Source organism: Artemia franciscana, unplaced genomic scaffold (assembly GCF_032884065.1).
Source record: "Artemia franciscana unplaced genomic scaffold, ASM3288406v1 Scaffold_2433, whole genome shotgun sequence".
Lineage (NCBI taxonomy): Eukaryota > Metazoa > Arthropoda > Branchiopoda > Anostraca > Artemiidae > Artemia > Artemia franciscana.
In genome coordinates, this window is record NW_027063314.1 from 19,750 (window position 1) to 38,165 (window position 18,416).

The 18,416-nt window shown below is 36.4% G+C and overlaps 1 protein-coding gene across 1 annotated transcript; it reads right to left on the reverse strand.

The window, feature by feature from the left end:
* Nucleotides 1-9,777: 9,777 nt before the first annotated feature.
* On the reverse strand, nt 9,778-15,503 carry LOC136042907 (mucin-2-like). The gene has a single exon (XM_065727833.1). The coding sequence runs from the start codon at nt 15,501-15,503 to the stop codon at nt 12,798-12,800; it is 2,706 nt and encodes a 901-aa protein (XP_065583905.1). The 3' UTR covers nt 9,778-12,797.
* Between the last annotated feature and the right edge of the window lie 2,913 nt (nt 15,504-18,416).

The following is an 18,416-nucleotide window of genomic DNA, read 5'->3' on the forward strand; positions in this document are numbered from 1 at the left end:
GTCCCAATCTGTAATTTATCTTTAAGTGTCCCGGTCGCCATTTATATTCCCTGTGTCTCGGTGTCCCGGTCGTCATTTGCGTCCCGGTCTGTAATTTCTCTTCGAACATTCCCTGTGTCCCGGTCGTCATTTATATATCCCCCCTGTGCCCCCGGCGTCCCCGTTGTAGTTGTGTCCCTGTCGTCATTTATGTTCCCTGTACCCCGGTGTCCCAGTCTGTAATTTCTCTTTGAGCGTCCCGGTCGTCATTTATATTCCCTGTGTCCCGGTCTGTAATTTCATCAGTTGACAAACATGACGTCAGTCGACAAACAAGTTCATGACGACATACAGCTGAATCCTTATAATGACGTCAGTCGAAAAACATGACATCAGTCGACACACAAACATGACGTCAGTCAACAGAGACACACAAACAAACAACTTATTTTTATATATGTAGATACTGTATATAACAATGAAAATTTTTTAACTCACGTCCCTTCCTCCGGTGGTTCTGGGGGGGGGGGGTCAGCTCATCTCCAAAGACATAGTTATTATACCTTTCAACTATACTAAAATAATTACTGTTTAAAATTTTGATCCCACGACTTATGGGATAAAAGAGCGCGGGAGGGAGTCTAGTTACCAACCAATTTTCTTATCACTTAAAAATGGCACTAGAACTATTAATTTCCGTTCGAATGAGCCCTCTTTTGATATTCTGGGAGCATTACTTCTATATGATCACCCCGGAAAAAAAAAACAGAAACGCATCCGTCATCTAATGCTGGCAAAAAAGACAAAATTCTACATTTCTGTAAGTAGGAGCTTGGAACCTCTACAGTGGGGTTCTCTGTTACGCCGAATTGGATGTTGGGATTTTCATTCGGATTCCTTGACTTTTAGGGGCTGTTTCCTCCTTTAAAAAAAATTAAACTAAAACACATTGCGTGCATATAGGTTGTCAAAAGGGTGTATCAGCAATATCTTAGGGTTTGGAGCATTAAATTGGAACTTACTTTCTTTTTGTGGGGAATGTTGAACTAACCAAAAGGCAATATTTGCATACTACTACTACAACTTTGCAAATAAACTATAAGTGCATTAGAAAAATAGTTTAAAAAAACATCATTCTTTGATAGGCTGAATTGGATAGTGAGATATTCAGTAAGATTCCTTGACTTGTAGGGGGTGTTTCCCCTTTTTCGAAAATTAAACTAAAACACATTGCGTGCACACAGATCGTCAAAAAGACGTATCAGCAATATCTCAGGGGCTTGAAGTGTTAAATTGGAACTTACTAAGCTTTTTGTGGGGGATGTTGAACTGAACAAAATGCAATATTTGCATACTATTGCTACTACTTCGGAAATAAAATATTAGTGTATTGGAAAAATAGTTCAGAAAAACATCACTTAGTATGTCCACCTTGTCCCTACATAAGCATTAAAATCATCTTTAAATTTAATGTAGTAGTACTAGGTTTAGATCCAGGGTGTAATTTTCGGGGCACTTAGCCTACAAGAAGGTAAAAATTTTGCTGTTTGCAGGGTAAGAGAGGTTAAAAATACTAATGAGCAGCCCAAATTTTTTCAGCAACCCCTCCAAGCATGCATTCACTGTCTGTCTTTGAAAAGCACTGGTAATATCAGAATTGATCGATCTTTAAAATCGAGTTTTTATCTGAAATAAACGATAAACGAATTTTTTCATCATCGTTGGTTTTCTAAGGATGCTTCCTGCAACAGGCAGGACCGAACTGCGTTCTCCAAGATGAGAAGCATGGATTTATCCATTGTGCTATTACAAGGTACACAGTTCAATGTTTAATAGGTAAGTTTCGCTCAAATTTCAGTGTGTTCTTGCTGGCCAAGGAACCTTGGAGGGGAGGGTATCAGAATAGCGCATGTGCATTTCATTATGAACAAATATTATAAATAAATTTTCATTGTTTAAGGACTGTGTTTAACTCAACGTTTACTGTGTCTGTACAGGCCAAGGAGGCCTTGAAAAGATTAGTATATTGTATTATCGTATGTGCTTTTCAATATGAATAATTCTTATAAAAGACCAAATTTAATTCAATGTTTTACATTTCCTTACAGGCCACGGAGCCTCTGGAAGTGTATTATTGTATTGTATGTGTATTTCACTATGAATAAATTTTATCTTAATTTAAATCTTTTCAAGGTTTGGGTTTGTTTCAGTTGATTATTCTACGCAATTTTTTATTTCGAGTTTTAATCTGGGGCGGATCCAGGAGTGGCTCTTAGTACACGTCCCCCCTCAAAGTTCAAAATTTGCACTAGATAAAAATGTACTTAATTATGATAGGTATTTTTTTTGTTATGGTTTATTTTTCAATAACATTATTTAATTTTTTTTAATCTTCAAAATTTTCTTATTATTTACAGTTTCATATTAAGTTTACTATTGGACAAGGACTAATGATTCAGGCTAATTAAAATAGTTTAGTTAATTAGAAGGCAACATTTTATCTAAAAATTAAATAAAAAAACTAGTTTTTTTAACTGAAAGTAAGAAGCGACATTAAAACTTAAAACGAACAGAAATTACTCCTTATATGAAATGGGTTTTCCCCTCCGCAATCCCTCGCTCTTTACGCTAAAGTTTTTAATTGTTTTAAAAATTAGAATTGTGGCAAAAAGTCAAACTTTAGCGTAACCATAAACGCTCAAACGTTCTCAGCCAAGGATGTGTCGCCGCATTTTGAAAGTGTTTACTATAGTTAAAAAAAAAAAATGTTTTGGTTATTCCGCTTTAGACACACCAAGTGCCCTGAGCCATTCTTGTCCCGTTCTCATTAAGGGTAACCAGCATGGGCCTAGGTTCAGGCATAGTTAAATACATCTTCAAGGTGATTGTCCCGTTTGGCTAGGCATCTTGTAAACTGTGTTTGTATATAGCAGACAAAAATGTAGTGTTAACAAATTCGGTTAATAACAACGAATGTTTTGTAGTATATGAGTTAGGAGAGTAATGTTTTTCGTTTTTTTTTTCATTTTCAACCTCTATTTTTTCCTCTCCTGCGTGTGTGCGTAAAAAAGATTTGTCTAGTAAATAATTTTCATAGTGCTCATAAAATAACTATATTGAACATAGTCCCTACGATGTCGAACCATAGACATGACAATAATGAGCTTTTTGTTGCACTGAATAGCAACTGTACTGTGAAATTAGAATTATACTTCATTCCTTTGATAAGAACATTAATATGGGAGTGACTATAAATCTGTTAACAAACGGGAATCAATGCAAAACAAATATTGCAACTTTGAACAAAAAGTGACAATGTGACAGCACAAAAAAGACGAGTTCGTAGCCTAAAAACATATACATTTCTTAATAGCTCACTGGATCCTCCCTTCTAAACATGACAAGCTATGCTTTCTTCAATTTGGGATCTCTAGGGAAATGAAAAAAAAATAGAAAAATAAATAAATAAATAAATACCTTTCTAGTCATTAAAAAAAAAAAAAAAAAAAAAAAACGTCGCCATGCTTCAACCACACAATTTACAGAAACATTTAGGTCAAAACTTCATACTATAGTTGTGTCGATATTGGAAGTACTATATTATATAACAAATGAAAAATCAACAAAAGATGCGTTGCATAAAATACTAAATATGAAAGTTCCCAGATACCACACACACGTATTGCTTTTGGCATTCAAAGCTCCGAACGGAGATGTCCACTGGTATCGTCATAAAGTTCTAGCCACCTTTTGAAGGTTCTCAGACTAGGCCGCTTCTTCCTGTCTAAAAACCTTGTAGGAGTCTGAAATGAATACTCAAAACTGTTTTATACGGGTAAGGTCACCTATAAACGTTTCTAAGGGATGAGGGACTTTCCCCTGTCATTACATCCGCCCCCTCTTCTATCCATATCGATCTCCGAACGAAGCCACGCCTACTCCCCACTCTAAATGTTAGCGCGTTTCAGAGCTGGAAAATGAAGGTTCAAATTTTCCTTGATCAGATCAAAAAGTGCCCCATAAGCCGGTGCCCCCTACGAGCCAAAACCCAGGGCAGTCCATCCCCGGTTGTCAGGCAGGGACCAGTTACTCTCTCTTAAGTCTATACAAATGCTTTACAACCAGACAGGACAAGTCCATCAGATCTCCAGTTAAAACAAGGCCTTTTCCTTCCCTTTTCCGACCTCTTCCGGGCCCGTTTTGGCTGCTGAATCGTTATCAACAAGTCCAGTGTTTTATGCCTATCCTAAGTGTTCGTTGTAGCATTTCCATTTTTTTTCCATGGTGCATAAAAATATGAGACACTAGGCAAGCTAAAGCTTAATGGTTAAAAATATTGAGGACTAATTCTCTTGGTAGTCGAGACTTCTTCGTGAACCGTTGTGAGGGACTAGCTAAAATTGCACAAATATTGGGTGAAAGAAGACACAATGTTAACTCACCAGCCTCTCTCTTCCTAGTGCCTCAACAAGTCAAAGAAATATTTGTTATGCATGACTTTATGTATCAATTGACGCTAGTGTTGATCAGGCACTTGGTGCAGGAACCAAGATGTAAAAAAAAGCAAAGACAGGAAGGGTCATTTTGGTAGCGTTCTGATTATTTTATTTTCATGTTTATTTGGCTGTTTTCTGCCTAGGCTTAATATCCAAAAAAAAAATATTTTGAGTCAAGGATGGAGCTTACCTAATCTTGATACGGCAAGTCTAATGGCGTAGCCAGAATGCATCCTCGCATGTACTTTCTGAGAAACAACCCATTATTTAGCAGAGCAAACGGTTTGAACGGATCCTCGCATGTACTTTCTGCATCCTCGCATGTACTTTCTGAGAAACAACCCATTATTCAGCAGAACAAACGGTTTTCGACGGTTTGAAGTCCCAAACCTGTACGGATAGACTCGAATTTGAAAAACCTTGGATCTACATTCAGGAAAAAAAGGAATGGCAAAGATGGGACGAAAACTTCAGAAAGGTTCTTGACAAAATTCTGTACTTTCATCTATTTTTCTTGCCTCCCAAAAAAAAAGAAACTCATTATTTTGCAGCCTCTTAAAAAATTGAAATATGGGTGCAAGGTTCAGTCAGAGGAGAGCTTGATCATTAAGAAAAAGTAACACTCTACTGCGACACTACACAAGTACTAACGCAGGCACTAACGCAGTAACGCACTAAGGCACTAACGCAGGCACAAGTACTAACGCAGTAGACAACAGGCACTAACGCATTAGCAACGTCATTCTATCATCCGGGTTAAATTTAAAGACAAAATTGCTTAGCGACGCGCTTGATTCAAATTGCCACATGCGACAAAAACAACATTTAATTGAAAAAATGAGGAAAGTGTAAGGGATACTCTACTCAGCTTTTCTAAAGGTTCAAGAGCATGAGCGATACCTACAGAACTTCAAAAAGAACATTTTACACAATTTCGTTTTCTTTAAATTCATTCGAAGGCCAGGTTTTGGTTTCAATATCCAATAAAGTCGACAATGAAGTTCCTCTCCAACATAACAAACGCAACCTGTTTGATAAACTCAATATTACGGAAGCCCTCCTTGGGACTCGATAGGTCACCTTGAAATATCTAGTCCTCAACCAGAAATGATATGACCCCAAGTGACTGGTGAAAATCCTCTTGTAATGTATAACATGTTCCCATGGCCCTTTCCGGAAGAAACTCCCCTTCCCCCTTATGCAAAAGTCGAAGATGAGTCATGGCTATTTACCTAGTTTTCAGAAGCGGTTCTTGGAACAAAAGAGGGCAAGAAGTCCTATTATCCATGACATACATTCTTCATATTTAGGCTGCGGAGCACTACTACTATTTTTTTCGGGTGATCTGCGGTTTTCGGGTCAAAAATGATAAGGAATTGAAACTTGGAATCTTTGTCCGATATGGGGATCGCAAAACAGAAATAAGAGTTCTTTTAAACCCGATTAATTTGGATAGGTTGTTTTCCACATAATTTGAGTTTTCAATTGATATTTGCGACAATTTCCAAGAGCCGGTATTAGGCTAAATGCTTGCGCCACCTTTGAAATTTTCATCATCCAGTATTATATGCTTGCTCCACCTTTCATTAGACGGAATAAAACAAACGATATGAATAAAGGTAACAAGAGTAACGAACATGAAATAATAGCACTTCTATTAACATTTTTCCTATCAGGCGGTAAATCCAATGATCGTGAAATAAAGACGTCAACTGGAATCTCTAACAGAACAGAAATCTGGAAAAAATAAGTAGCTCGTAGATATAGTAATTAGCTCCCCCTTTTCACTAATTAGCTTGGTCTCTAGCCAAAATTATTATTTTGGCTAGAGACCCCTCTAGGTATATCAATATTAAATGCATTATTATTCTGTATCTTATAAAGATACAGAAAAAGAAGCTGATCGTCTAGCCCAATGGTTCTCAACCTTTTTTTCCCCATGGACCCCTTTTCCCCTCTTTTTATCTTGGTGGACCCCTTCACAGCTATTGGACATAAGAACAATTTTTTATTCTTCACTAATATAAATTTTAAGGTTTTAATTATCAAACAAATAGCATACCATTAAGCTTTATTTTTCAAAGAAAACTAATTTAATACAAATAAAATATTCTAATATAATAATAATTATTATTATTACTATTATTGTGATAATACCTTCAATATTAAAGTTTCTACAAGTTTCTCCGATTGGCAAGCAACTAAAGCTCATGGAGAGTAGAGCTCCTCAGGAAGTTTAATTCAATCCAACATTATTTATGTAGACTGGATAAAAAAAAAGCAATTGAAATTAAGTGTGTGATTAAAAAAAGGAAAACGCATGTTTATTCAATGAGATCCCTGTGACTGATGCTTCTCGACAAGTTTCTTTATATTTGGTTATATCGATGTTAATGATAGTCAAAGATCACCCCTTTTCACAATGTCAAGTCTATTGCGAGCTTTTGATAAAATTTGAGGAACATGACTAAATCCCGCTTCAACAAGATAAGATGTAGGAAAAGCAATAACGTAGAACTGCGCTTTATCCCAGAGCAAAGGGTACTTTGTAGCAACATCATTTGTTTTCCATATATTGGACTTTCCATCTTTGAATTTTGCACGTATTATTTCATCACTTTGTAATTCGATGAGGGGCTCTTGCAAAGATAATTCTATTTCGGAAACTCAAATCGGTATATCCATTCCGAGTAGGTCACTAAACTGATTCAAATAATGTAAATTACAGTAGAAATTGAATTCTTAAAAATAAAGAGCGTTCTGAGTTGGTTTTCTTCATGGACCCCCAATTTGTTGTGTTTTGCCTGTGGACCCCCGGAAATATTACATAGACCCCTAGGGTCCATGTGGACCCCGGTTGAGAACCACTGGTCTAGCCAAGCGAAGTTGTCTATAGAGCATTAACAAAAAGAAGAAAAAACATACCTTTTGAATTTAAACCCAAAAAATTTACAATAAACAGAATCGACAGCCACATGGGGAAAATATATTTCATATCATACTAAATGAAAAGTCAATGTCTCATCAAGAAAACCACAAGTGCCGATATCAAAATTGCGTTTTGTTTAGATAATAGTTTCTTTTCCAAGAGAAACGGAAACGCAAATAGTGGAAACACAAGTAGTGATAAATTAGCTACAAATGTAAAATAGAACCTAAACGCTTCAAAACCTAGTAACTAGTGACATTTCCTTTGCTTTCTTTATTACGTGAAAAACGGCCAGAGGGGAAACTACAATGCTTTTATCATTTAATCCATAGCGAATCATTACGACATAATCTAATTCGATAAACTTCTTCAGAATCAAACAGTTCGTGGTAACGAACTGTAGTAAGGAGCGACCCGGCTCAATAGTAAACGAAACTCTAAAAACCGGAATTCCGATGCTAAAAGATATATCAAAAGAATCTGATTTTTATGCTAATTTTAAATATATAAGTTTCATCAAATTTAGTCTTTGTCATCAAAAGTTAGGAGCCTGAGAAAATTTGCCTTATTTTGGAAAATAGGGGGTAGCACCCCCTAAAAGTCATAGAATCTTAACGAAAATCACATCATCACAGTCAGCGTATCAGAGAACCCTATAGAAAAAATTTCAAGGTCCAATCTATAAAAATGTGGAATTTCGTATTTTTTGCCAGAAGACAAATCACGGGTGCGTGTTATTTGTTTCTTTTTTTCCCAGGGGTCATCGTATCGACCAAGTGGTCCTAGAATGTTGCAAGAGGGCTCATTCTAACGGAAATGAAAAGTTCTAGTGCCCTTTTTAAGTGACCAAAAATATTGGAGGGCACCTAGGCCCCCTCCCACGCTCATTTTTTCCCAAAGTCAACGGATCACAATTTTGAGATAGCCATTTTGTTCCGCATAGTCGAAAACCTTAATAACTATGTCTTTGGGGATGACTTACCCCCCACAGTCCCTTGGGGAGGGGCTTCAAGTTACAAACTTTGACCAATGTTTACATACAGTAATGGTTACTGGGAGGTGTACCGACTTTATCAGGGGGATTTTTCCTTGGAGGAATATTTCATGGGGGAAGAGAAATTCAATGGAAAGGGCGCAGGATTTTCTAGCATTACTATTAAAAAAAAAAAACACTGAAAATATAAACATGAAAAAGTTCTTTAAATTGAAAGTAAGGAGAAGCATTAAAATTTAAAACGAACAGAGATTATTACGCATATGAGGGGTTCTAAAAATACTTTAGCATAAAGAGCGAGGTATTTAGGAGGAGATAAATACTTCGCTCTTTATGCTAATTTTTTTTTTTAAGTAATTTCAACTATTTATTCTACGGCCTTTCTGATTCAGGGGTCATTCTTAAAGAATTGGGACAAAACAAGATTTAGTGTGAAGAGCGTGGTATTAACAAAGGGACCAACCCCCTCATATATATAATCAAAAATATAAGAATATAAAAGTTTGTTACGTAAGTTAATTCTTAAGTTACGTATATTTTTTACTAATAAAAACGTTCTTTAAAAATAAAAAGATCTAGTTGCCTTTTTAAGTAACCGAAAAATTGGAGGGCAACTAGGCCTCCGTCCCCACCCCTTATTTCTCAAAATCGTCTGATCAAAACTAAGAGAAAGCCATTTAGCCAAAAAAAGAATTAATATGCAAATTTCATTTTAATAATTTATGTACGGAGAGCCAAAATCAGACATGCTTTAATTCAAAAACTTTCAGAAATTAAATAAAAAAAAACAAGTTTTTTGAAATGAAAGTAAGGAGCGACATTAAAACTTAAAACAAACAGAAATTACTCCGTATATGAAAGGGGCTTTTCCTCCTCGACACCCCGCTCCTTGCGCTAAAGTTTGATTCTTTCTCACAACTCTACTTTTTAAAACAATAAAAACTTTAGCTTAAAGAGCGGGGTGTCGAGGAGGAAAAGCCCTTTTCATATACGGAGTAATTTCTGTTTGTTTTAAGTTTTAATGTCGCTCCTTACTTTCATTTCAAAAAACTTGTTTTTTTTTTATGTCATAAGAAAAAGCTTCTTTGGCATTTCCATAATCATACAGAAGAACCAAGATTAAAGTTTCTAGACAAATCACTTGCTACTACGAAAATCAAAGGCTCAGTAGTTCTAAGCTCTAGCAACATAGTTCGAGTGCATGGGTGAGATGAAAGAATAACCCCCTATTCCTATCAGATAATTCAAAAGGAGCTCCTCCAGAAAAACGGCAGCCCAAAAATGTTTTTTGTGTATTCTTCAACTCCTTTTTAAAAAATGCTCGATAGAAAACTCCCTAAGAAGCCTGCAGCTCTAAAAATAAATAATTCAGGAGAACGAACTTATTATATATTTATTCTTGTTCTTATAATGGATAATGGAAACAAAAAATCACATAGAGCAGTAAAAAGTATGTCAACCAAAATATACACGAAATAACTTAACAAGTACATTCACAAGGGATGCTATTTTAATGCAACGCTGAAAAAAACCTTGGAGATTCAAACTTTACTAAAGCATCGTAAACAATACAATGAGTAAAAAAAAAACAAAAAAAAACAAAGGTACAATTTTCCAAATGAAGCAACTTAGAACTAAATTTAAATACTTTAATATTACACAAATAGCTGCGCCTAGTAGAGTAACAAAATACACTCAATCTCTTTAGGATTATACCGATTTACATTTCACAGTCGGCGATGGCCCGACTTACCAACAATGAGCCAGATAACAAATTCTAAGGATCAGCACTTTCATTCCGATAGAATTTTTTTTAGTCCTACTGAAATTCCCGTATTCCAACATGTAAACTCAGATTTGATATTCTGCCTTTTAAGCTGCAGATTTCTAGTTAACAATTTCTAGTTTAGTCCATTTGCCCAAGGCCAAATAAACGAGCAGGTTTCTGAAAAATATGCTGACTTTCTCAAATTTTTTGGAATGACCAAGCATTATGATAGAATCGGAACAAGACATAATATAAATTATTTTTGTGTGGGTATGTGTTTATCGGGAGAGTGGTTACACGGACTACGGGATTCTAAAATACAAAGCATGAAGGTAAAAGTTAGTCAAATGATGTCCTAATAAACATGAATTTTCACAAAACTGCTACCAAGCCGTTTAAAATAGTAAGAAGCCGCCAAGTACCGCTTTGCAACCCGTTCAAAATACAGCCGTTCAAAATCAAAACTCATTACCGCAGCTTATCTTGTCAAGAATTAGAGACCTTAGATGTTGCCATTGCCCTTATTGAACAGACTAGCGAAATCTGAGGTAATGAGCACCCCATTTTCATTTATTATGATCTAAGACCGTGTAAATACTATAATTTTGCATATACCCAAGCCACTTCAAATCCAATCGTTCAAAAGATACAATCCCAATGTGTCTTGATTTTGGAGTAACAGGAAGAGATCAGCCAAAACTGAATTCCATTTCAAAGGCCAAATAGCGCTTCGCCCAAAATGAAACATTTCTTACATTTTCAAAGATTCATATTAAAAGTTATTTTAGTCAAAGATTAAGATGAGAAAAAAAAAACAGTTAAAATTGCAGTGAATAGTGAACAAAGTGGCTTCATTTTAATAAACAGTACATAAGGTTACTGCACACAGACTTGAAGCTAGAGGAACTGAAACATGTTTGGTCCGAATTACGGCCACAGGTTCTATTACCTACTATAAAGTAAACATGCATCTGCAAATGTGAACAAGGATAAAGATAAACTAGAAGAATCTTTTTCACTTTAAAAAATCATTGAAAAAACAAGACCCGGCCTCTCATATTGGGAACACTCACTTACATTACTCGGTATGTTGAGCAATGCTACACAGCAGCTAGAGTAGCCATATTATTACCAAATTTTTTTGGAATACATGCCTTTCAAGTATCGGGTTCTTTCTCGACCTCCTATTTAGCAATAATATAGCTAATATAAGAGCCTCTTTAAGGAGAAAAATAATGTGATATCAAAAGTTTGAAAAAGCAATCATAAACAGTGCATAAAAGAATAACTTTCTAATAATGAGATAAAAGAGAGCAAATTTTTAGGGCAAAGCTAAAATTTAATTCTCCATAGATAGTAGCGATGGTACAAAAAAAAGACAAAAAATATGCATTATAATGTACGACCGGTTTAGCAAAGTTTAAGACATGATACTAGTCACTCTTAGCTTTGTCGAAAAAAGTAAGAGTATTAAAAGAAAAAAAGAAAGGAAAATAGAACCATGACTGCACCGGAATATTGGAATATATACAAAGAGATATAACCATAAACTGGAGCATTGACTTACATTTGTTCATAAACAAAAGAATAAATTGGATCAATTCAAAATTCAATAAATAAGAGATATCAAGCCATTCCTTAGACAAGCTAAGTCTTGCAGAGTTTTTGGGTATGTTCTGGGTTGCTATATATTTAAAAATAATACTAGAAAATCCAAATTTTTGGCATTTAGATTATCTAGGGGATTATTGGATGCTGTAAAATAGACTTTATGGAAAAGTATAAATGAACACCGATTCCTATGACATACTCTAAGACAATGTATTTGAATACGGTGGACAAATTTGATCACTATAAAGTAAAATCTTTGAATGCACGCATCATGACGCCTAATAAAACGACTAAATCATTTTAAGCATGGCAGCTGAATACCAAGCCTGCTAAAGATTTTCCAAATAAATATAAGTTGAAAAAAAGTAATGGATAATCGTTTCTTTTTTAATTTACAAGATTTAAGACCGGATTTTTTATTTTAGATTTCAATATTTGAAATTAAAATTCTATTGCCACGCATCTTTTTGGTTCCAGCGTGACTCGAAAATCGAGAAAAAAAGAAACTCTACTAACTTACCATTAAAAGACTGTTCTGCTTGCACATCTCTCCCTAATATGCATTAGTCAGGAATAAATTTAATTATAATATGTAAAATGGAAATCAAGCTTGTCACGCTAAACCATTCCTTTACCTAAAAAGTGGTACGTCTAAGAACAATTTAACTACTACATTCCTTTGCAGCATCCACGAAAAAAAAAAAAATGTTTTTCACCAGGAGGCAATATCTTCATAAGTCCACTCACAAAAGCAAACGTAACACCAGAAATACTCTGAAAACTAATAAAAATCAAATAGGAATAATAAAGGTTGGGTAAAGCAACATTCCCGATGTACAATTAATTTCCAAATTGTTTCACTTCAAGGATCCTCGAAAAACTTCGTTGGAATACAGACTTTTCAACTTACATTTGGAACTTTCTAAGGACAAAATACATTGAAAAAGTAAAAGAAACCCTCCTTTCTCGGCATATATAAATTATTAAGGATATATTCGCTACACAGTTTAACAATGACCTTTACAAGTTCTTTCTAAGGCCTGTGTCAATTTTTGACTGAACATTTGAGCCTGGCTTTTTAATACCACTCGCAGGCTTTGAAGCTCCACTAGACTTTGAAGCAACTGTTTTGGTCGTAGTTTTCCCGGCATTCGTTGTTAGAGGCCTAGATACATTTAGAGTTGTTCCTTTTGTAGTAATTCTCAGAGGGGATGTTACGCGACCTTGTGAAGGTCTATTGGATATCTTATTAGCTTTATCAGAATTAGGCTGAACTTTAGAAAGGCCAATGCCTTCTTTACGACTTGCTACGACGGGTGCCGAAACAGAAAACGTAACAGTCGTATTTGTTACAGGTTTACTTTCAACTTGACTAGTATAATCAGGTTTTTCAACCTTAATCGAGCCAACGCCGGTCACGACTTCTGCCACAGGTCCAACTGAAGGCAAAGGAGGGGGTATTTTGACTAGAGAAGCGGCAAGGGAAGCAGGAGTAGATATTACAGAAACAGAAGTCGTCAATTTACTTGGAGTGGCTTGTAAGTTTGGTCTTGATGTAAAGACACTGGTAGAATAGGCAGCGTTTGGTGTAATTGTTGCTATAGGCTTTGCAAGTGGGGTTGTTAACTTCAGATTGGAGCTTAAATAACTAAAAGGGGCACCAGAATTGGATAAGGAAGAAATAGCATCCGTAGCAGAAGGTGTGGATGATCTCATAACGCTAGGTAAAGAAGTGCTGACACTCCCACTAGACGGCATCGATGCTAGTTTGGGCCAGACTGGTGTTTTCAGAGAAATTGTACTTGGACTACCTGAACTAGACACAACTGGGGAATTTCCATTAAAACTCAAGGTTGGGTTCCGGTCATTTTGTAGCTGTGAACTGTTCACATTCCCAGTTAGGGAGGGAGAAGTAGATAATGCCGCTAAAGTTTTAGTGCCTGAATAATTATTCAGTAAACTGGTCACTGTTGAAGGACTATTAGCTCTGATTCTGTTTGCTGCTGCGGAAAAAGACGACTTAGGGTTTGCAGAAATTAAACTGGAGTTCTGCGTAACCACAGGCTCTGCAGTTTTGAACAGGGGCTTATTTACTGTTGAATATTTTAACGCACTGCTACTAGGAGAGGATATACAAAACTTATTAGGTGTTATAGACGAACTAGTAGCTACCGATGAAGATTTCACAGCATTTGGAGACTTTGAAGAAGGGGAAGAGATAGCACATCCAAAAGATTTAGATGGAGGCTCCTCTTCTTTAGTAGCTTTCCAAGGATTCGCCTTTCCACCAGATAAAGCAATCTTCCCTTCAAGAGCTTCAGGAGAATTACAACCTGTTTTTTTCATAGAAGTGGCATAAACATTATCTTTTCTGCTTAATTCAGACACAATTTCTGATAAGAGTCCATCGTTACTACTTGCAGACGAATTATCTTCGTCAGTGAATCTTGATTCTCCAGATTTTTCATCGATATTTTCATAGAAGTTTTCCGCGTCTTCTGAATTCATTAGATCCTTTTTGGAGAGACAGTCGTCATATAAATATTCCGGAGAACTTTCTTTAATAAAGTAGTTATCTTTCCGCGGGATTGTGCTCACTGGTGGTGCAGGTGGATTTGGTGGTGGAGACTTAGGCCTTGCTGATGGCATAGACACAGGTCGCTGACTCTTTCGCATGCTTCCAAATTTTGGAATCTTTGGCTTTGTTGTAACATTTGAGATACGCATGCTGTTAGTTCTTTCAACAGATGACCTTGGATTCTCATCTTCAGATTCGCAAATATTGCTGCTAAAACGAACTCGATTGACGTTACCATCGATTGTGTCCCTGGGAGGTTCTGGCGCAGCTCTTACGGGTATAACTTTGACTGATAAGTTGACATCCTGAGTGATTGGAGAGGAAATATCCAAGTTTCTTAAACTTTGTCGATCGATTTTTTTAATATTTTTCTTAAGAGTACCTTCTCCTTCATTCTTTAAACATTTTTCATTTTCTTGTTTAGGGTCTGAGCGGAAGAACCTTTGAAAAAAAGGATTATTGAAGATTTTACTTTCTCTTTCCCCTGACTTGCTTTCCTCTTCCTTCGGCAATTTCACAAAGAAAGATGTTGGAGATGAAACCGGCCTTTGCTTTTTTTCTATTCTTGGCGAAGGATTAACACTAGTTACAGTTACTTCAACACGAGAATCCACTTTAACAGTTTCAAGCAGCGGTTGGCTAGTCGGTGATTCCGTTTTTCTCTCTTTCGGCACTTGTGGTGCTGGACGGACTGGTCGGACTGGAGTTCCAGCATTTTTTCTATTGGTCGAATGATTCAAAACTGGGCTACTAATTACTGGTCTACTTGGAGCCACAACGGCAACCTTATTATCACCAAACATACTTGAAGCACTATTTATTGAAGATTTATTTGTGGCTGCCATGGGTCTACTATCAACGTTCTTCTTGTCAAAAGCACTAGTAAGAAACGCAACTCTAGAATTCTGTAGAGGGATGTTGTGTTTCGGAGATTCGACTGGCGTCGGAGTTTGCTCTTCGGGCTGTTCATTTAAAGGAGACAAAGTAAAACCATTAAACTTTCCAAACATTCCTTTTCTTAAAGAATCCGGATTTCCCTTAGGTTTCTCATTTGAGCTTTGATCTGCCCGCCTTTCACTTGTCAGTACATGAATTGGCAAAATGTCTGGCCGCTGAGGAACGTTTCGTCTATAAAAAGAGAGAATCATTAGAACAGCTAGTAGTTGGGATGATCTCATATGCAAACAGACAGAGAAGGTGAACAGGAAGAATGTACGAAAGCACAGGATAGCAAGCCCCAGCCCCCCATTGCAATTCCTGACTGAAGGGTCATGACACTATGATCAGCACCACCTGTTTGGACTACGAAGTCTAGTGCCGTTTCTTTATTTACTAATCTCTAATCAATTCAATCATCTTGATCCTTTCCTAACTGGAAAGGTCAGCGAAGCTGACCTTTGTTCAGCTTCGCCGAATAAAGTATTGCGAGAGCAACACTTTGGTTTTGTTTCCTCGCTTCGATTAAACGCTGAAGTTGTTAATCTGTAGGGATCTTAAAATAAATACTAGGTACACCAACTCGCAAGAGTTGCAAACCCCTCATTACAACAAGCAAAATTTGCAACCCCCTCATCGCTGAAGATGATTGTAGCCTAACAGCCGATTATTACTTACAAGTCCCCTACATGTCTTACAACTGGAACCAAATTGGTATTACCATCAAGTACACCAGAAACAAATAACAGGTACACCAACTAACAGAAGTTACGAACCCCTCACTGCCGAAGATGATTACGAGCTAACTTCCAACTGTTGCTTAAAACTCCACTATATGTCTCACAATTGGTATCGGCCTATTTTTGGTTTCAGTGTGTACCTTACTACTGAAGTTGTCAACCCCTTTAAACTTTCAAACTGGTATATCTCACGAAGAAATTTCTCTACCAAAAAATGGACGACATATACTTTGATCAGCTCATCAAGCGCTTTCGACTGCCGTCGAAAAAATCTATTTGTCTTAGTCAAAGTTGACTTTTTTTGCCGTAGGCCAAGTTTCTAACGTCATCACTTAGAAAGGAGCAAAAGATAAACTCTAATTTCTTTTAGCAATGAGAGAACTCTTAAAGTTTAAGAGGTACACCTGATACAATTTCTCTACCGCAATACGAGGTGCAAAAAACTTAATGATGAACTCAGCCGAAATCACGAACAGAAAAGGGTAGAAACAATATATTTTTGGCCCCAGGCAAGAGTTCTACGAAACTTTCCGAAATGGAAGGTCATATTCATCAATCCAGCCTGAGTTTCACACTTTCCGTAAAAGCCGCAGAGGTTAAACCCTTACCACTTTCTAGGAATAAGCTGAAATCAGGGTGCTAGGAAAAAAAAAGTGTGCTCTCGCAACACAATAAGAGGTGACGGGAAGATGCTAAATTTTCCCGATTCCAATACTAGTTCCACCTCAAAGTTTCGATGCCAATACGATTCTTCATTGTGATTAAATACAAAAAAACTAGTTTTTTTTAACTGAAAGTAAGGAGCGACATTAAAACTTAAAACGAACAGAAATTACTTCGTATATGAAATGGGTTGTCCCCTCCGCAATCCCTCGCTCTTTACGCTAAGGTTTTTAATTGTTTTAGAAAGTAGAATTGTGGCAAAGAGTCAAACTTTAGTGTAAAGAGCGAGGGATTGCGGAGGGGACAACCCATTTCATATACGGAGTAATTTCTGTTCGCTTTAAGTTTTAGTGTCGCTCCTTGCTTTCAATTAAAAAAAACTAGTTTTTTTTTTGTATTTAACTTCTGAACGGTTTTGAATTAATGTAGATTTGATTTTGGCTCTCCGCACATAAATTATTAAAATAAATTTGCATATTAATTCTTTTTTGGCTAAATGGCTTTCTCTTAGTTTTGATCAGACGATTTTGAGAAATAAGGGATGGGGAAGGAGGCCTAGATGCCATGCAATTTTTCGGTTACTTAAAAAGGCAACTAGGACTTTTAATTTTTAACGAACGTTTTTATTAGTAAAAAAATACGCAACTTAAGAATTAACTTACGTAACAAACTTTTATATTCTTATATTTTTATTAAGTATACGAGGGGGTTTGTACCCTCGTTAATACCTCGCTCTTTACACTAAATCGTAAGTTTTGTCCAAATTCTTTAAGAATGACCCCTGAATCAGAAAGGCCGTAGAATAAATAATTGAAATTACTAAAAATACTTTAGCATAAAGAGTGAGGTATTTATCTCCTCCTAAATACTTCTCTCTTTATACTTAAGTATTTTTAGAGCCCCTCATATGCGTAATCATCTCTGTTCGTTTTAAATTTCAATGCTATTCCTTACTTTCAATTGAAAAAACATTTTCATGTTTATTTTTTCTTTGTTTTTTTTTTTATGGTAATGCTAGGAAATCCTGCGCCCTTTTCATTGAATTTTTCTTCCCCCATGACATATTCCTCCAAGGAAAGATCCTCCCACATGGCCCCCTCCCCTCAACCCCACCCCCCAAACGAAAAAAAAACCCTGAAAACGTCTGTACACTTCCAAATAACTATTACTGTATGTAAACACTGGTCAAAGTTTGTAACTTGCAGCCCCTCCTTTGGGGATTGCGGGGGGTAAAGTCATTGTCAAAGACATACTTATTATGGTTTTCGACTATGTGGAACAAAATGGCTATCTCAAAATTTTGATCCGTCGAATTTGGGAAAAAATGAGCGTGGGAGGGGGCCTAGGTGCCCTCCAATTTTTTGGTCACTTAAAAAGGGTACTAGAACTTTTCATTTCCGTTAGAATGAGCCCTCTTGCGACATTCTAGGACCACTTGGTCGATACGATGACCCCTGAAAAAAAAAAAAAAAAAAAACAACAAATAAACACGCACCTGTGATTTGTCTTCTGGCAAAAAACACGAAATTCCACATGTTTATAGATAGAAGCTTGAAATTTTTTCTATAGGGTTCTCTGATACGCCGAATGCGATGGTGTGATTTTTGTTAAGATTCTATTACTTTACGGGGTGTTTCCCCCTATTTTCCATAATGAGGCAAATTTTCTCAGGCTCGTAACTTTTGACGACAAAGACTAAATTTGATGAAACTTATATATTTA